Source organism: Vespa mandarinia, unplaced genomic scaffold, assembly GCF_050613455.1.
Source record: "Vespa mandarinia isolate Hongniang unplaced genomic scaffold, ASM5061345v1 scaffold_61, whole genome shotgun sequence".
In the NCBI taxonomy this organism is placed as follows: Eukaryota; Metazoa; Arthropoda; class Insecta; order Hymenoptera; family Vespidae; genus Vespa; species Vespa mandarinia.
Window position 1 is genome coordinate 62,501 of NW_028197195.1, and position 19,668 is coordinate 82,168.

Genomic DNA, 19,668 nt, shown 5'->3' on the forward strand with positions numbered 1-19,668 from the left:
AAATAAACTTGCTACATAACTTGTGATACGTTTACCGCTGGTTACTACAGAGACTTCCTAGTCGATGTCTACGACAGACATCGGCGCCACTAGTTCACTCACGCACACGATTCAAACGTTTATACGGATTTATTACGGATTTATTAATTAATCGAATTATTACGTACGTAATTAAATTAGACAAGAGTATTTACGAGGAGATTAAAGAAGAAACAAATGCAGTACTTATCTTAGAAGAGTGTGAATGCGCAATCACGAGGCTAGGACGAGGCTAGCTACCTTTGTACCCCCCATGTTCGCTCTTTGAACTGACATACGCTCTCGTACGAGGCATCGGAACGTTAACGCATAAGATGACCCAATCGTATTTGCCTGCCCTGATATGGAGAATTACTATATTAACCCAAATAAAAACTGTACATACAATTGCAACTAATGATGTTTATTATTTCCTGAACCTTCTTATTGTGTGCCTTGATGCATCTTTCTCGCGACTGAAAGGATTGCCGCCAGTTTCGAAGGGGCCGCCATCGAAACTCGCGATAAAAGCCAATGCTTTGATCGATGTATCGAAATACGTGTATATACGTCTAGCAATATACGTATATCGTATATCGATATTATATATAGTTAGCCGGCCGGTTTCACTCTGGTTAGAGTGACCGATCGATTATTTAGATTTAATAGTCAAGGAATAGACGAGAAAATTATCCGAAAAATGAGACAATTTTTGAGAATTGAAGTGATAATATCGAAATCGATAGCAACGCAAATATATTCTTTGTTCTCATCCCTAAAATCGTACTCGCAGAGAGATCTTGGGAAAGCGGTAAACGATCGTAGCCTATACGTAGCCGCGGGCAACCAGCTGTCACACGGATTGATGAGCAGTCGAAGCAGTTCCGAAGCAATTATTGTTATTCTGATTACATAATAAGCAGAAAGGTAAGGAGAAGAAGATGGACGATGCAAGGGATAGAGCTAGAACGGTAAAGAGAGAGAGAGAGGGAGAGAGGGGGAGAGGGAGAGACGAAAAGCGTGCAAACAAAAAAGAAGGAGCGATTTGGAAGAAGAAGCGAGGAAAGAAAGGGAAGAGAGAGAGAGAGAGAGAGAGAGAGAGAGAGAGAGAGAGAGAGAGAGAGAGTGAGTGAGGAGGAGGGAGGAGGGAAAGATTGGGGCGAGGAGGGAGCGAAAGGGGAAAGGAGTGAGACGGGGAAACGAAGAAGAGCGACAACATAGAAGGAGGTTGAGGAACGCCGAATTCGAAGGAGTGGAAGCATAATTCCAAAGGGGTTCGAGCGGAAGGCCAGTTCCGCGAACTCGCGTAATCGATTCCGTCATGTCGCGGACCACCCGGGTACGGTCCTAATAAATAAGTAATATGCCGGTTCAACCAAAAGATCAGAATTCCAGGAGGGGGGAGAAGAGAAGCAACGACGAAGATTCATCGTGTACGTTCGTAGCTACGTATCTATGTATCGGTTTTATTATTTTTAACTTGCTGACATATCTACAAAAAGTCTTTTCACCAAAAATGTGATAGGTAAAGTATCGAAAATAGGTACATAATATTCGGTCGCGATATTAAATTTACGAATTCTCGATGAATTTTCTTGCTTTCGCAGGGCACCGACATCGCGCCTAACGAGGAAGAAGATGAAAGCTCGCGACGATTTACTTGGAGTAAGTACGTGTACGCGCTCGATCTACACGCTTCGAAGAAGATCTCAAGTTGCCGGCGCGACATCGGAGTAGCCAAGAGGGACAGCTCGCTTTCGTGGACGGCTGAAAATTTCTTGCTCTCGGTTATACGGTGACACTTGGACCGCGTAACACTTGGAAGGTGTCGCTCTCGAAGAAGGCAGGGTCAGTATCGCAAGGTGGCAAAGAGGTAAAACGGAGTAGGTCTTCGCGTGACGTGAACTAAAGAGGGAGAGAGAAAGACGAGGCTATTCGAGAGAGAGAGAGAGAGAGAGAGAGAGAGAGAGAGAGAGAGAGACGGGTGTAAACTCGATACCCGATGGATCATCGGAGCCGACATTCGAGGCGCCGACGTTCAACCGAGGGAAGAAACAAACGCTCTTTCTGCAGTCATCCGTTCCGAAAACATGCGGTTTCCCTACCCTATGTTCCTATTTTATATCTTTGCACCTTCGACAACAAGGCGACCAAACAAAGAAGAAAAACGTTCTTTATCATCCGCCCGTAGTTTCGAATCGAAAACCGTAATAATATTTCTATTTGGTTTCTCATATATTATCGTCTCAATAAAGAAGATGTAGAAGAATACGGATAAGAGAATCGGAGAAGTAAAATCGCGCGCGCGCGCGATGCGCACACATCGAAGCCGCGTCTCGGGTGTGCGCAGACGGATGGACGCGTAGCGAGATTCGCTTCGGGAGTATGGTTTTACCGATGGTGTATCCTGCACACGTGGAGCATATAGTCGGAGGTTCCCACACTGCAGGCCATGATTTATTGGCCTGCCACCCGCCAGACCTGCTGTCATCATCGTCCCATCGTTGGTCCATGATACAACGCGCCTTACCGTATACTAACTTCCCTTTCTACGCGATCTTCGCGCCATATCGGCTTCTTCTTTCCTCGCGCCGCATGAAACAGGAAGGCCGTTTGACGTCCGTGGTGACGTCCATCCGCCTTGCTTTACCTTATGCAGCGGACGTTACTGACTACCTTACGTGCCAATAATTAGCTTTTTTCTATCTCGAAAGAGCTATCGCGTAGCATATACAGTACACGCGTGTGTGCTACCGTTGTACCGAGAATCGCGATACTTTTAACATTTTCCACAAGTATTTCATTAAATATTAACCTTGAATTTATATTAAAGGATCGCCTATCGAATATATCGAGATATATTCGATTTGCATGACGAAAGAAATAATATTCAGTGCAACGTCAGAGGATGTCAAAGATGATAACGACAGCATTGTTTTGTTAAAAGTATCGTAAAAGAAGGACTTTAATATACGAAAGGTAAAAAAGGTCATGAAGCTTGTTGCAAAGGTCAGTTGGGGGAGGAAAAAACGAAGGAAGAAAGCATAAGGGCGGGATGGGAGAAGGGAGTCGAATGAGGGACGTACTGGTGGTGGCGGTAAAGAGTGGGGAGAGGAGGATGAGGGTTTCTTCTAGAAGATGGGGCGAACATGAAGTCGTCGGCTGTATAGGAAACGAAGAGGGGTTATTTCGTTTCGTCTCGGCGTGCTTTCCTAAGCGGCAGCTCCAGTGGCAGCTCTGCTGGCAGCCTGCTGTCGTCTCTGCCGTCTACCGCTCGACACACAGTCGAACTCGTTCGCCACTGGACGACGGATGTCGTCGTCGTCGTCGTCGTCGTCGTCGCCGCCGCCGCCGTCGTCGTCGTCGCCGTCGTCGTCGTCGTCGTCGTCGTCGTCGTCGTCGTCGTCGTCGTCGTCGTCGTCGTCGCCGTCGTCGTCGCCGTCGTCGTCGTCGTCGTCGCCGTCGTCGTCGCCGTCGTCGTCGCCGTCGTCGTCGTCGTCGTCGTCGTCGTCGACGCCGACGCTATTCTCCCTTTGACTCCCCATCCTCTTCTCCTATCTTCGCTATTCCTACTTCTCCCCGATCTTCCTCCTTCCTTTTATAAAATCCTTTGACACCGTCCTGTTCTCAATAGTCACGATGTCGTCTTACCGTCCGCGACTCCTCTTTCTTCTCTTAGTCGCGTCGCTTTGTGCGTCTTATTGCACCGGATGCGCCTTTTGCGAGAAATTCTTTCAACTACAGCAGCAGCAGCAGCAGCAACAGCAGCACCAGCAGCAGCAGCAGCAGCAACAGCAGCAGGAGCAGGAACAAGAGGAACAGTTCTACCAGACTCGCAGAACAGTAGGCAGTCCGAGACCCTTTGGCGCCGAGAGACCGACGCGCGCGCAAGAATTCAACAGGACCGGTGTGTTGCACCCCGAGTACCAGATACCTGCTACCCTTCGACCGGGCAATGTGTCGCAGTGAGCATTTCACATTTTATACATACAATGTTAGATTAGATATAAGGCCCATTTTCGAATACGAATATTTTGATTTAGCTTCGGTGATCGAATTCATTTTCCTTATTATATTGTCTTGCCTTTGTTTTTCTTGCGAAACAAAGAGAGGAGGAAGCAAGGAGAACGATAGAACGGATAGCGGTTATTTTTCCCCCGTGGGGAACGAAAAAGCGAAAAAATTAATATTCGTTATAATCGAACTTTCTGCACTTACGTAGCACGTTGGCACGCGCATAAACTTTCCAACGTTTACTCGTTCGTCTCAGTTATTTTATCATATATTTCACATACAATAACAGAATTACCATAAATACATATAATATAATTCGTTGTTCGTTTCATTATTGCCAACATAAAGTATCTATCTTTGTTTATTCTCTTTAACATACGCGAGGGTTGCATTTAATTCAACTAATGGACTTTTAACCGCGAACGGAAATAAGCCTGGCTCGATATCAGGTGGTTTTGGAATATGATCGCACGTATCTTAGGGAAATAAATCCAATCCTTTCCACGTTCTTCGTGGTAATATTATTCTTTGCACTTGTTACTCGATCAGAGAGATCACGAGAGAGAGGAGAGAGAGGACGGATCTTGGAGTGTAATTATTTGTTCACGCGTAAACGAAAGCACGTAAAAAGGAAGGATCGATTTAGCAATCAGATTCTTAAGAGGGTGTGTCTGTTTAAACGACAGCGGTTAGTCTCTTCTCTCGGGTAGAGGCTCTATTCGAGAAGAGCAAATTGTCGCGATCCGTGAAGGGAGAAGTAGTTATGTTCGCGTCGCGACGATACGCACCATAAAAGTTCTACTATCGGATGGTTTCCACGAAAAGCGGCTACGACGGCACTGCCGCGCTGGTATATATCTAAGGATTTTTTTCAAGACTTCTCGGCAAAACGTAAACCTACGTACGAAATAAATTTTTCGAAGAAAGCAATAATATATATTATGTATATATTATATTTTCCTACAAGGGAAGTAAAATTTCGAAGGGATTGCAAATTATATCGATTCGATCTCTCTCGTTGATCTGTTGATCAGACATGGATAGGAAAGACGTGAGACGTTCGCGGTCCTTGAACGAAGTCGAATGACAGAATCAATTGGAAGGTCCCGCGGGTACGCGACGCGGCTACGGTGGCCGAATTTAGATCACGGGGGTCGTGGCTGCCGCGACCCCAGACGCCGCGACGCCGGCATTGTGTCCCGACGCTAATTTTACAATAGCCGTCTCACTGGCAACGGCAGAGGCAACTCCGCTTAGCAAGCGAGGGGAATGCGTGGAATAGGCGGGGGAGGGGGCAGGGAGGGAGGGGGCAGAGAGAGAGAGAGAGAGAGAGAGAGAGCTTGCGAGCGCGTGCGAGCGCGTGCGAGCACGTGCGGTGGCGACAACGTCCCGACGCCCATCCGACGCGCGTGCAGGCCGGAGGATGGAAAGGGTGAAAGAGAAGGCTGGCATCGTCGAGCCGTAAACTTAACCGATGTGATCCGAGCGTGCCGTTGCCGTTGCCGTTGCCGTTGCCGGTGCCGGTGCCGGTGCCGGTGCCGTTGCCGTTGACCGTACGAACTACGTGATCAAACGAACTGACTAAATATAGCAACATTCGCGTTTTACCTATTTTATATACGTTACGTGCTTCGCAGTATCGACCGCAGCTGAACGCACGTGTGTCTATCCTTTTTTTTTCTACGATCCTTCTCATTTTCCTTCGATACCTACATGTTCAATACTAACTTCTACCTGGAACAAGATTAGTTTATACTGTATCTAGATAATATTATTGTAGGTTTTATTATTTGAACCCGCGAGAAGGTCCACCTCTCACCTTGCTCGTCAGTCCTTGCAGCGGTCCGATATCATGGACGGTCAGTTACGTGGAGCCACCTGAAAATGATCGAGAACTGGAAGGAGCAAAATGTGAGTTCGAATTAGTTAAAAGTATAGTCATTCATAATTTTTTTCCTTCATTTACACGCGTCACTACATTGACAAGTAGATCAGTCTCGATGGCCGGTGAAGACACTAAAACCAGGATCGCCTTTGTTTACGTACGAAGGAGCAGAGGATCAGAACTTTACGATAGCGCGAACGCGCGCTGGTTTATATTGGTTCGAAATCAAATCATTGCGGGGTAAGAAAATCGAAAAATCAGATCCGAGCACCGTACTCTTGTACGCAACGTCCAACGCCTTGAATCATCTGTCAAGATTTTATGGGAATGAAAAGGAGAATCGTCAGCGTTCCTTAAGATTTCAACAGAGAAGAAGCAAACGTCGGCTAACCATATCTTGGAACAAAAGGTAAGAGAACTTCGATAGACTTAACCCCAAAGAGAGAATCGTTAGAGATGGACAAACGACCGTAGTATCGTTTACCTTTACTTTAGAGCATTGAGTTTAGTCTTTATTTCCTCGTAGCCACGTAGATCCGCACCTATCCAACTATTGTTTGGCCGTTACGTCGGGAACTCAAGCACATCCTTCGACGCTTTGCGCCGCGCAAAACTTTCTCATCGTTCATTCGTATACCGGCAAGGGAAGTTCCTCGAGCAACAGAGAGCATCAATATCGGGGTGTCCCGGAAGGGGTTCATTGCGTACGACAGACCAAGTTGACCCTTCACAGAATGAAGTTCGACACTACGTACAACTTTACTCTATATGTGGTTGGTTCGGGGAAAGCGACGATAATAGCGAAGATAACTAGTTGATACTTACGATATTATTATTACTTTTTTTCGTTTGCAGGTTAATATGCGTAACAACGTTTCGAATAAACTTGCCACCGATGCCATACGATTTCGGAAAACGCCGGAGTTGATGTTACATACGGGACGTTACGCCACGGTGAGTTTGAGAAAAACCGATGGTTTCGTCAATTTCCGTTATCGCCCAGCGGAAAACGCATCGAGTATCTTCCACATTCTTCCTTGCGGCGGTGGAATAGTCAAGGCCAAACTAAGTGCTCCAGGAATACTGCGGGTAATCCATCCGAATATGTATCGATGCATCTTTTTCTCTCTTTCCTTCTGGGTAATGCGTCTCTCTCTCTCTCTCTCTCTCTCTCTCTCTCTCTCTCTCTCTCTCTTCCCCCTCTCTATGTGCGTTCGATTTTACAATTTATAGGAAATTTATAGGAAAAAGAAGTGGTGGGATATGCGTCTCTGCGAGTACCTCTACTGCCCACGGGGAAAGCTTATATTCTACGGATATCGGCTACACCGCAGGAATTAGCAAGAGTCTCGGCAATCAAAGTACTCGTTACGCAGGAGTCTTCGACGATTTATCCGCAGGTAGACGATACGATTTCCCATCCAACATAGATATGTACAAAATTTAATAGTTTACATTATTCTATTAGGTACCGTCGAGAAGCACGCCGCGCGAGTATCGTTCATTGAGAAGTTGCGACGAGGTGACAATAGGTGTAGAGCCTGCCGGTGCCGCGAAATATTGCATTCTCGTGAGAGAATTGAAAGATTCTACGACATTGGCCAGCTTTACTAGCGTACCCGATCAGTGCGGTCTCCATCGTCGTCGTCGATCCGAGTATACGTTCGAGGTCTGCGAAGAAAGAGGGAGCACGCCGAAAGATAGAGCCCTTCCGTTTACCCTCAAGAGATTGCAACCCGGGAAGGCATATCTTTTGCAAATCACGGCCCAGCTCAAAGGTCGATCCTTGTCGTATCCTCTGTTAGGGGTACGCACGAAACGTACCTGTCTGCGTCCATGACAATTTTAATAGTCGTCTACTTGCCGTTTTTGATACTTTTAACGATTACTAAATCATTCTCACATTCACAGCTTTAGGATAACGATTTTGGATTTAATTTGAGGGATTCTATTTGAACGTATGTATGTAAGTTTATCCATAAAATAAAATATAATGTAAAATTCATATTGATTCATATTCCGCCTGATCTCTTTCTCTTTTTTCTTTGCGTTTTCCTTCCAATCTAATATAATATTTTAGTACCCTACGCACGTAGGGACAATTACATTAATACAATAGGATCAAAGATATTCTAATTCGGACTTTATCAGTCGTAATAATTTACCGCCAGGACTTTTCGCTGGCTCTGACATCAACAAAGTCATGGCTTTCGACAAATGTCCTTTCTTGTCTTGTCCAGGACAATCAGCGAGTTCTCGTAAAGTAATTGCCGCGTAGAGTGTCAATCGTTCGCAGTATGGATCTACGACGGCGACGGTATTCATTATAAGATTGCAAAGGTCGAATTTTTGTCGATCGTTCGACGGTAATAATTGTATCAAAGAATGCCCGATAGATATGCAATGTTGATGGCCTGGATGTAGAAGAGCGCGAAGTCTGAAAATATGGATATGATCGTACGAAGTCTGAAAATATGGATATGATCGTACGTCACGTATTACGTGATTGTAGAAGAAGAAAAAGGAGAATTCTTTTGGTTTCTCCGCTGTCTCCTCCTCCTCCTCCTCCTGGTGTTAACCAGGAAGCGAGAAAGAAGCACTCACCGAGAAAGAAGATCGGAAAGCACAGCCTTGTTTGGGGTCCTCATTGCCTCTTCGACTTCTTCCTCGAGCCTGTCCATTAATTGACCGACCTCCGAGGACCGAAGAGTATTTTTACACGTATCGCAGGACCATTCCGTTTCAAAGTCCAACGGATCCCTCGGAAGAATGAAGCCGCCGTCGTTGTAAGGACATCTCAGAGTGCCAAGATGCGTTCCCAGTTCCGTTGGATCGGCGCATCGTTCGCAGGAACAAGAAAAATATTTGGTCGCGAGCAAATGTCGCCTCCTCGCTCTCGTAGACCAAAGTACGTGAGTATAGCACGTACTCAAATGTTCGCCCCTTGAAAAATGATGCAATCGCGGTCGTATAAGGAATCTATATCGGTTCTTTCATTAAATCCCGCCAAGGGTTTACCTACTTTTTAATCGAGGTAACGGCCAGCACGTTTACGATCGGTCTACCATTCTCGTCCAATGCGAAGAAATGCCGAGTGTTTGGTAAGCAACGGTGTTCCAAAAGACATGTCGTGCGATAAATGGCGACGGAACCTTCCGGCGGTAATGTTTCGAGCCCGTTCACGTCGATTAGCCCACAAATTTTAGGCAATATCTTAGCGCAAGAAGGATCGACCGCGATAAGGGCTCTAAGATGATTCGTTATCTCTTCCACCTCCTCGTAAGCATCGGTCCCAGGACCGCGAGAATCCTCGTGACTCTGTAGCTTTTCCAATAATTTCCAACGCTTCGACTTTGTCTTCCAAAGTATCAGCATCCTTATCGCTAGCAAAACGTCGCATCTAGAAAAAGACGACGGGGAAATACGGCGACGGAAAAAGAGGAAACGAAAGAAGAGGAAGATCGATCGACCGATACTAACGGTACTTTAATATACTATCGTATATATAGGTGGTATATAATATACGTTATAGGCGGTTATATACGCGGTTGTATTCTTAACGGATAACGTTACCGGTAGCCACGTCAAAGCCGTTTTTCTTCACCTGGGAAAGATTCTGGTTTTTGCAAGAAGGGCACATTCCAACTCGTGACCGTCCTTAGCCAGGAGAGCCTTGCAGTCCGTAGAACAGGAAGGCCAGAAGCACTTGGCACATCTCGTTTCGACGTCCTCGCAACGTTGACCGCAACCGACGCACACCCTGTAAGACGTATGAGGTGCGGCTCCCCAAACGAGTGGCACTTCCGAAATGATCGGCTCACCGCTCTTTAAATCCCTCCTTGCAATCAAGTATCTTCCCAACTCTTTGCTTTCCTCGATCTCCCAGGCATGGCAGATTGATTTGTGCAACGGCCAATCTTCCCTTTGGTGTTCCTTCCCGCAGTAAAAGCTCCTCTTGCAGCCGCTGCATTTCAGTCGAGCCTGCTTACCGCACACCGGACATTCTCCCATATCCAGATTTTCCCCCATAGGGTTACTCCGAATCGACGAATTGGCGATAATTAAAGGAACGATCTTAAAGGAATCGCATACGCACGCGTACACACGCAATGCAAATGATGGATTTACTCCCAGTTCTATCTGTAACTATATGCGTATCGCCGATATAGGTATCTAATATACCTATCTCTGATATAACTTTCAATTTCTCTTTTCACTTTTTCCCCGGCGAAACGTTTATAGAGAAGCGCGCGTATGAAACCAACATGCTCGGTAAGAAATATCAAACTAGACCCACTGTGAATAGCACCGTCCTATAACGTCACCTCCAACGTTTAATTATAGATATCTACGAGCGCGAACTATTTTAGTTCTAACTACTAAACCGGTATAATATTACCATTTACCTATCGTAGTCGTATCTAATATTCTCGTATAAACGATCCGACGTATCCGAGATGTACTTATTAATATTATAGGTAATATAGGATTTACATCGTTACAAAGCGTCCATCCTTTCTTTCTCAATGGCTTCTCGAATAATTCCAGTTCCGGATTGCAATGGAATAAGATCGGGAGAAGATTCTTGAAAAGTAGTCTTTATTTCAACATTCGACAACGTTATAAAATCTAACTCGCCGATATTGTGAAAATGTTGTTATTAAAATATCATTAAAACCGTTATTGTTGTTGTTGTTGTTGTTGTTGTTGTTGTTAAAATATCGTTATTATAAGAACAAGAAAATCTCACTTCAATTCTCTATGACCTTGCATTGAAATTATTTATAGAAAATTATATATCTATATTTAGTACGTATATACACGTATTTTCATTCGAAAAAAGAAAAAGAAAGAGAAAAAAAAAGGCAGAAAGAAAATATCCATGGTTCGCAGGCTCACCCTGTGAAATTCGAATAATGCATTTTCACGGCTGATAGCTATATACGTACATTATACATAAATATTGCTATATTTCCCACGAACCAATTTTATTTTATAATGTTTGCGGCGACACACGTACCTACGCATCATTGATATATTTCTCTTTCTTTTTCGAAACGACAAAATAATAGTTTAACAAAGTACTTTGGTATTTACGTTCTCCTTCGCTTTCACGAATATATATATATATATATATATATATATATATATACCTATACAAAACTGATCGTGGGACATATAAGTATACATTTTTTATTAATATGAATTTAACGTTGCATGTATGTAAGTTTAAATAAAGCTCAGATCAACGATGATAACGATGAATAATATATACGATGAATTATTTCAGTCCTTTTTGTATCGATATAACTTTTATACAAAAAATAACGAGCTATTTAATAAATAAAAAAGTTGGCATTATATCCGTCAAAACTCGCGCTCCTATTTCTGATGCGCCATTTACTATACCTTTAATCCTATTAATACATATATACGTAATTAACGATATATTAAATATCTACATATATGTTTATATTAATGTACAAGCATGTTCCTCCGTTTCGTGCGTGATTCGATGGCAAAACTTAAATATAAAATGTTATTTTCCTTTGCGAATAGCCTCTTTGATTAACCCCTATATTCGGATTATCGCACAATTGCGTACAAATCTGTGTGTGTGTGTGTGTGTGTGTGTGTGTATGCTTCGTCACGTTTATACAAATGAGTTTTTAATAAGATTGGTCAACTATCGTAACTCGCAATGAATCTGTATCGGTATAAAAGCTACGATTAGGCCCAAATAAGACAGCCTGCCATTTCGATTACTTTCTAAAACGTTTAGAAAGTGGTCAAATTATTTAACGAGCAGACGTTATTTGCTTTAATTAAACAACAAAATTTGTTTATTTTTCTTTTTTCTCTTTAAAACGTAAAAAAATATATCGACGCGATATCATTTAGTTCAAGTTTTATTCTTTTTATCTATCAATAGATCAGGGTAGCTAACAGCAGTTTCGTTCGATTTACTACCGGTTCTACCTTTATATCCTAAATGTCCTATAATTGATAATAATTAATCAATTATATATATTACCATTCTTGATACCGATTTATGTTACGGAATAGAAGTATACATATACATACGTACACACGTACATACATACATATATACATATATAATTCTCACTATCGCACAATTTTCTCCTTTCATATAAAACAATCTATGTGTATAAACTCTATTATAGTATCGGTACTTTGTACAATCCCGTTATTTATCCCCACTCCGTATTTCATACTAATACATTGTCCTTATGTTAATTACGTTATTTTCTTTTCTTGCTTTGCATTCTTTCTTTTTCAATAGATAATGAAACAAACGAATGGGTTAGTCGCCCATGTGAATTTTTTGGCTTTCATTACAGGAAAAACTTATCAAATTAATTAATATAGGGAAGAATTGTTAATTCATTAATATCAAGTTGTGCACTCATTCTTACTAAGCCTTTTACCCTTCTTCTGTATTACAATATTTTCATAGAATTTATTTGTAAAATTAGGAGCTTCTAAAATGAAGCATTTTTTTCCATAAATTGTACTCTTATTTGAAGAAAAAATAAATAAAGTTATCAAATAAAAAGCATAATTCAATATATAAGTAATAGAATAGCGAATGCTCCATTCTAAATTTCGAAATAATATAAACCAAACGTAACGGCCAACACGTTAATGGTATTAATTAAAAGGAATGCCTTTTAGATGTGATTAACACTTTAAGAATATTTACAAGTTTAGAAAAATTGGTGCATTCAACTTTATCAATTTGATAAAATATAAAACATTCTTCAGTTATTAATATCATCGAAATTAAACATTTCCATTTGATTTCATATTGACAAATTTCGAAAACGATAACCAATTTGTAAAACATAAAAATATTTATATTAGCGTTCCTTCCTTGTGCTGTTTATATTACCATTTACGTTGCTCCGCGGCTTTCGAAAGTAGATAAACGATCGTAAAAAGTTGCAAATATCTTTCCCTCTACATACTAAATTATAAATGATTAATGACGGGGACTCATATTCGTTTGGTACGATCCCATCGACGGACGATTCGAAAAAACTAAAAAGTGGAAACCAAATTCTAGTTCTGTTTGAGTCACGTTGCATCAGTGCTTGATTATTGGCCAAGGTATGATAATATAAAAATAATCGGGAAGTTATATAAAACGCTACAAACACATCGATAGAATAATGTTCGTGGGCGGCCAATATAAAAAAGATACCAAACATATTAAGCATCCATGTAAAGGTGTGAAGGAAGTAGAGCTGTCTTGGGGTATCTGGAAAAGAAAAGAAAAGAAGAAGAAAGAAAAAAAAAAAAAAAAGAAAAAAAAAGAAAGAAGAAAGAAGAAAAAAAAAGAGAAAAAAAAAGGAAAAAGAAAAATTAAAAAAGAAAACGAATCCTTTTCTAAATCTCTCATTTCTTTTTCTCTTATTATAGGCAATTTCAAATTCGAATTCATACTCACATTCAGTGATAAAAAAATTCAGCATGGTCAATGTGACCGTATGGCCGCTAAACATGTAGTCGCCGCAAGTTCTAACACCTTGTATTGACATACCGGCACCACGCCAGATAACGTAAGCCATTGCGATCTTATTATATAATTCCACATATGCAGAACTGGATAAGGAACATTATTGAAATGGATTAATTAAGATCGTCTAGTTTGATCGTCTAGTTTATAATAACATTTCGTACCTAGTCCAACCTTCGTCTGGCATCTTACGCGGTTGACATTGCAAATGTGCGCCAGGTACAGAGAGAGATGTAATCAGCATTGTAACGCATCGCAATAAGAAGACTGTACCAAAGAGGGCGAAAAATCTTCGTAATAAGATAAATCTACGAAGGTGATAGAGAGGAAAAATTGATGAGAAATTGAATTGGATAACAAAATGGACAATTTTTACGCCTTACGATCATTACCTATACTTATGGAAAATAAGAACAATGAGCCAAATGGCAAAAAGTATAGTGCCAGTAACTTCGCACATGTCGAATGCCCAGGGTATATGAGGAACGTTGTCCAAAAATATATCCGGCAAAGGTGGATACTTTTTCATATCTGGTACTCGATCGTGCACTATTACCATCACAAAGGCAGTAATCCAAGTAACAATAAATAAATATGCCAAACTAATAAAGGTTTTCCATATTTCAGGTGGCAAATGAGACGCGTGCCCATCTTCCGACACAGAAGCTGAATAAAATTCATTCTCTATGGAACCTTCGTTATTTGTACCAGCGCTGGGCATCTGTAATTAATTAAGTATAATATTTATAATATACGACAGTTCGTTAATAATAATTAATTTTTAAGTCTTAGATTAGAATTAAAGTAAACCTAGATTACTGACTTCGTGTTTGTTATGGCCGTAAAAGTGCGGCCCGGTGAACAAATCGACGCATCCCAACTCGAACAGCATCGCGACGTTGTCTCTTTGTAATTGTTTAATACTGATACACAATCTTTTTAAGTCTCCTATAGTTTTATTCGCCTGTATGGCTACGGATTTTAAATCTTCCTCTTTTAATGTTAGGAGTACCTTTCCATCTATGTCGTGCTTCTTAAATAAAGACGAAAAACTTAAGTGTCCATTTTCTGCAAGCCAAACACCAACGTCGTTGGTTGTCCAATCAACCACCACATTCTTCGTAGGCATCGTTTATCACATCGAATGTCCTTTAAAAGTTTCTTTTCTCTAAGGAGAGGAGAATATTGCGTTATTTGATATTATCGCGAAAAGGGTTGCGTATTAAAAAGTAATTATATGCATCGCGCATTCATTTACATGGTGGTCCAATAAAGAAAAACTACTACCTGAAACGATAGATTGATCTATCTACACTTATAATATTGAACTTTGAATTACGGATCATAAATAAGGAATTCGATACGCATGTATCAATGTAGTTATATACTTGTGCATTAACCAGATAATTCTCTGTACGTACACGTTGCCTGTACAAAATACTCAATTCACAGAATTAAGAACTAACCTATTTTGTGGAACGATCACTCACCATGTAACTGTTGCCTTGGAACTTCTCAGTCTCGTTATCACAATGTTTTCGTGTATGCCTTAACGTACATATTGTCAGAAGTGTTCATACGGTGACATTTTATTTGTAAACAATTTATACAAAGGAATACCATCGATTCGAATGTAATCGAGTGCTCCGAATTCGATTTGAAGATTCATTTATCGTATCTTCGTATCTTAACGAATACATAGTGGGGACATGTTTTATCATAACCTATTTCTATCTCTACACGCTCATAAATTACGAATATAATAATTTAAACGTATATTCCTATAGTATATTCCTAGGTAAAGCGATGCTCTTGGTCGACATGAATCAACATAACTCGTTAAAAGGACATATTTAGTACTTAATATTGGAACAAAATTTTATATAGAAAATTTTGACATCGGAATACGAGCGATAAAACGTTTCTTCCTACAATCAAATCGTTTATATCGAATCCCAATATCATAATATCTCTATATTATCTATTTCGTTATATTATACTTCCTGATTTGAACTCTGTTGGTGTCGTAAGTACCATCATGGACATTATTATACTCATAGATGGACCTATTCTATTACGTTAATGCGGCGCGATAACAGAGTGCGCGACGAGAAAGTCCCCAGAGTAGAGAGGACGAATACGAATGCCTAACAATGGAGTCTTCTCATCGATTCAGTGGTACAAACGTCGAGAAAGTAAAAAGTAGTTAGAACGTATAAAAGCAACGTATAAAATCTAAATATCGATGATGTCGTCTACTTAACGCCTGTACAACACGTATCTCACGTGATACGAAAAGGGAGCCATGCGTCTTTCGTACAACATGGCGGCCGGCAAAGGACTCGCGATAATTTTTAGACCAAAATACATCAGTTTAATTAGTTGTAATAAACTTCATAAATTATCGTGCAGCACTTTACAACGATGCAATGGATGTCAGCGATATGCTGCGACCTTGGCAATGGATGTCGATACTTGGAATAATAAGAAAATGGGAAAACGTAACGTATAACGTATATGCACAATTATATCCGTCCTACGAAGGATCCTAGGATTACATCATTTTTTTATCCTCTCGAATATTATCACTTATCATTATCTCTGGATAAACGAACGAATTAACATTAAGTTATTCAAGATGCTAAGGCACATATCCTTTTCTATTTGACGATTTTTAAGATCAATGTGAGAATTAACATCCTGTGCGGCAAAAGTCGAACATAACCTCGCGCACTGTCCAAATATCATGACTAGCCGCTGTGCATTAACCTCTTGATAATAACATGCGTATTACAAAAAAAAAAAAAAAAGAACTATTCATCGAATTCTCGACTGAATCTCTATTCGATCTCGAATTTAGCGAGAGCTTCTTAATTATTCTTTTAACTTTCAATGTATTTTCCATATGTAGGTAATATAGAGCATCTTGTACAGCAGTGCAGAACAATACATACGACGCATAAAGTTTTGAAACGTAACTATTACGAAATTTTGGGCGTATCGAGGAATGCCTCTGGAAAGGATATAAAGAAAGCTTATTACCAGCTTGCAAAAAAGTATCATCCTGATACGAACAAGGGCGATCCGGATTCGAATAGAAAGTTTCAAGAAGTTTCTGAAGCTTATGAGGTATTGAGCGACGATGCTAAAAGAAAAGAATATGATACGTGGGGTGCAACCTCGGAACAGATGGGAATGGGTCAAGGAGGCGGGAAAAGCGCTAAGGATTTTCAACAGCAGTGGCACTTTAGGTCGACGGTTAATCCAGAGGAATTATTTAGAAAAATTTTTGGAGATGCTGGCTTCCAAAGTGGCATGTTTGGCGATTTTGAAGATTTTGCAGAATCAAAATATGGTTTTGGACCGTCACAGGAGGTACCAATTACTTCTATATTTCATCGTAAAATTCTAGTTGTAAAAAGTAACTATTATTTTATTTCGAAATAACTAATATTTTTCTTTCTTACACACACACACACATATATATATAGGTAATAATGAATCTAACATTCTCGCAAGCTGCCAGAGGCGTAAATAAAGATATTGAATTAAACGTGATAGATACATGTACAAAATGTGCTGGTTCCCGGTGTGAGCCAGGAACGAAGGCTGCCAGGTGTCAACCATGTAATGGCACTGGAATGGAAACAATTAGCACAGGGCCTTTCGTAATGCGCTCAACTTGTCGCTATTGCAATGGTACTAGGATATACATAAAATATCCTTGCATAGAGTGCGAAGGGAAAGGACAAACGGTAGTGTATACTTGTCCTTCAAACTTATCTTCTAGCATTTTCTAATATTTCAATATAACGCATTCTTTGCATGTTTACACATGAGAGAAAGATCTTGTTTTAATTGTGCGATCTTTTGCTAAAGGTGCAATCCAAAAAAGTAACTGTACCAGTACCGGCTGGTGTAGAGGATGGTCAAACAGTACGCTTGGCTGTTGGTAATAAAGAAGTATTTATAACATTCCGCGTGGAAAAATCTAAGTACTTTCGTAGAGACGGACCCGATGTGCATACCGACGCCGAAATATCATTGTCACAAGCTGTACTGGGTGGTACAATAAGGATAGAAGGTGTCTATGAGGATCAAACAGTACAGATCCGTCCAGCTACCAATTCGCATACTAAAATACGCCTAACAGGCAAAGGTTTGAGGAAAGTAAACGGATATGGTTATGGCGATCATTACGTAAATATTAAGATAACCGTACCAACAAATTTAACGAAAAAACAAAAAGCTTTACTTCAAGCATACGCAGAACTTGAATCCGACACACCAGGCAGTATATATGGCATAACTTATAAAACAGACGGTAAGGATAGATATAAAAAATCATGATATCCTAAAAAAAGATTAAGCGACAAAATTTAATTCCTAATTATTCGAACGTTTCCATCTATTTCATGTTTCGATGATACATAGATTATGATTATGAAATAATTAATTCGCTCTTGAATTATAATAATTATAATAATAATAATAATAATAATAATAATAATAACAATAATAATAATAATAATAATAATAATAATAATAATAATAATAATCACTTTGCTTATTGATCTTTCACGTAATCTCATATTCTGGCTCAAATATTCTGACTATAGAACGTTTGAGTATCATGTAGGACCAGTTAGATCTGTGGATCGCTTGAGTTTTCTTTTTAATTGTACCTGTCTTTGCTAACCGAATAAATTCTATGATAAATGTGACATATGCGTTTCATTGACGTTTTGCGGTTTGAAATTTTCTCAACCTTTTTTTTTTTTTCTTTTTCAAACATTGAGATCAGGTATTCACATTAAGATTCTTTTTCTTTTTTTCTTTTTTGAAATGTTGGTTTCGACATGAACAATCGTAGCCTCCATTTAAAACTATTTCTTCTCTAGGCTCTACAGGTCCAAAGAAGCAAACTCAAGCGTGGCAGAACATAGAAAATGATCAAAGCAATGGCCTACTTAACAAAATTAAAAAAGCTATCTTTGGATAAAATCATTTTGGGTAAGTTAATTGTGTATCAAAAACGAATACCCTGGAGCATTGTAGATCGTATGACGCATATTTGAGAAACAATCTTAATTGCATTTGTAATATAGATAATTTTTTATCAACTTAATATTATAAGTATTCTTGAGAAAAACATATGACATACATGGAACGTTTCGAGGATGTATTGGTCACATTGATAGATATCTCGCACTTAGTAAATTGGCGTTAAGAAAAGATCCCCTACTTATTATTTTGTTTTGACATCGTGACTTTTTTTAATTATTGCAAGAATAATAAGTTAACAAAGTGTATGTACAAATTAAAAAGGTATATGCGTGTGTGTGTGTGTGTGTGTGTTTTTTTTTCCACAGGAACAAAACAATCTTTTGTAGGGCCACTAGATCTGGTAGAATCCATACGAGTGGCTTTAGATGGGGACGTATCTACTTGCAACAATAAATCTTCAGCTTCTATGCCTCAACACCCGGGTGATAAAGAGCAAGGGAACGTGATGTCAGTTAATATTGATTCAGACGTTAATGCCGAAAATAACGATAGAAGAAATGAAGATAGTAACGATATAAGGAAGCAAGAGGCTCGTAATGGTAGTGCTATGTAAGGTGATAAGTTTCTTATAAATGTTATCAATTAATAAAAGAGTTGTCGACTTAATACATTATCGATATTCATGTAATAGTGAATTGCAACATTATATCTACATTTGTAGTACATTTCTGTTTTTTTTTTTTTTTTTTTTTTTTTTTATATAATTAACGAGTATCTGATATTACACTCACGCTGTGAATACCTACCTACTATAGAATGTTTCACATTAAACGTTACATTCGTTAGATTGAATATATTTTGAATTCTTAATTATGTTTTATCAAAATGATTAATTTTCAATTGATTATGTAATACAATGAGCGTGGCGGCATAAGAATCGTTAGCTGTTCACAGTCATGTACGTGTATTATTGATATAATAAATATGGCAAGTTAACGCTACGTATGAATGAGTAAGCATGTCCGTGTTGAATGATCGGGTCCTTTGAAATTGATCCACTGTTCCTCTTCGAATCCGATTAATATCCTTCCGTTTTGAGAGGGATACATTTCAATTGTGATAGGGTATCAAGTAGAATGTAAACGTATTCATACGTCATATGGAATGGAAGCATTATATTGGATTATTCGAAAATAGGAAATTT

At 39.8% G+C, this 19,668-nt stretch overlaps 4 protein-coding genes across 16 annotated transcripts; 2 read left to right on the forward strand and 2 right to left on the reverse strand.

The window, feature by feature from the left end:
- Positions 1 to 3,610: 3,610 nt before the first annotated feature.
- Positions 3,611 to 10,294, reverse strand: SmydA-5 (SET and MYND domain containing, arthropod-specific, member 5). Of its 9 annotated transcripts, XR_014983737.1 has the most exons (6): positions 9,522 to 10,289; positions 8,940 to 9,317; positions 8,522 to 8,860; positions 6,402 to 8,354; positions 5,852 to 5,910; positions 3,611 to 5,766 (listed from the first exon to the last, which is right to left on the reverse strand). XR_014983737.1 is itself a non-coding variant. In XM_085664520.1 (5 exons), exons 1-4 carry the CDS (start codon positions 9,944 to 9,946, stop codon positions 5,883 to 5,885), a joined length of 1,170 nt encoding a protein of 389 aa, XP_085520646.1. In that variant the 5' UTR covers positions 9,947 to 10,294; the 3' UTR covers positions 3,611 to 5,762; positions 5,852 to 5,882. The 9 variants fall into 9 exon arrangements, 4 of the variants coding, with proteins under 4 accessions (XP_085520646.1, XP_085520645.1, XP_085520644.1 ...); XR_014983734.1 differs by having other exon boundaries at positions 3,611 to 6,642; positions 6,743 to 8,354; XR_014983736.1 differs by having other exon boundaries at positions 3,611 to 5,910.
- Positions 3,658 to 7,906, forward strand: nord (neuron derived neurotrophic factor nord). Of its 2 annotated transcripts, none has more exons than XM_035862678.2 (7): positions 3,658 to 3,983; positions 5,813 to 5,943; positions 6,023 to 6,326; positions 6,444 to 6,690; positions 6,773 to 7,006; positions 7,162 to 7,317; positions 7,386 to 7,906. In XM_035862678.2, exons 1-7 carry the CDS (start codon positions 3,658 to 3,660, stop codon positions 7,755 to 7,757), a joined length of 1,770 nt encoding a protein of 589 aa, XP_035718571.2. In that variant the 3' UTR covers positions 7,758 to 7,906. The 2 variants fall into 2 exon arrangements, with proteins under 2 accessions (XP_035718571.2, XP_085520639.1); XM_085664513.1 differs by having other exon boundaries at positions 7,162 to 7,313; positions 7,386 to 7,575.
- Positions 10,295 to 10,499: 205 nt separating the features above from the next.
- SMSr (Sphingomyelin synthase related) lies at positions 10,500 to 15,488 on the reverse strand. Of its 2 annotated transcripts, none has more exons than XM_035862686.2 (6): positions 14,948 to 15,488; positions 14,281 to 14,625; positions 13,850 to 14,178; positions 13,622 to 13,765; positions 13,389 to 13,543; positions 10,500 to 13,199 (listed from the first exon to the last, which is right to left on the reverse strand). In XM_035862686.2, exons 2-6 carry the CDS (start codon positions 14,584 to 14,586, stop codon positions 12,799 to 12,801), a joined length of 1,335 nt encoding a protein of 444 aa, XP_035718579.1. In that variant the 5' UTR covers positions 14,587 to 14,625; positions 14,948 to 15,488; the 3' UTR covers positions 10,500 to 12,798. The 2 variants fall into 2 exon arrangements, with proteins under 2 accessions (XP_035718579.1, XP_085520647.1); XM_085664521.1 differs by lacking the exon at positions 14,948 to 15,488 and adding an exon at positions 14,745 to 14,924.
- A 95-nt stretch (positions 15,489 to 15,583) lies between these two features.
- Positions 15,584 to 19,458, forward strand: LOC118440118 (dnaJ homolog l(2)tid, mitochondrial). Of its 3 annotated transcripts, XM_035862680.2 has the most exons (6): positions 15,585 to 15,958; positions 16,369 to 16,832; positions 16,949 to 17,212; positions 17,337 to 17,781; positions 18,359 to 18,470; positions 18,830 to 18,969. In XM_035862680.2, exons 1-5 carry the CDS (start codon positions 15,763 to 15,765, stop codon positions 18,457 to 18,459), a joined length of 1,470 nt encoding a protein of 489 aa, XP_035718573.1. In that variant the 5' UTR covers positions 15,585 to 15,762; the 3' UTR covers positions 18,460 to 18,470; positions 18,830 to 18,969. The 3 variants fall into 3 exon arrangements, with proteins under 3 accessions (XP_085520640.1, XP_035718573.1, XP_035718572.1); XM_085664514.1 differs by lacking the exon at positions 18,830 to 18,969 and having other exon boundaries at positions 15,584 to 15,958; positions 18,359 to 18,471; XM_035862679.2 differs by lacking the exon at positions 18,359 to 18,470 and having other exon boundaries at positions 15,586 to 15,958; positions 18,830 to 19,458.
- The last annotated feature ends 210 nt before the right edge of the window (positions 19,459 to 19,668 follow it).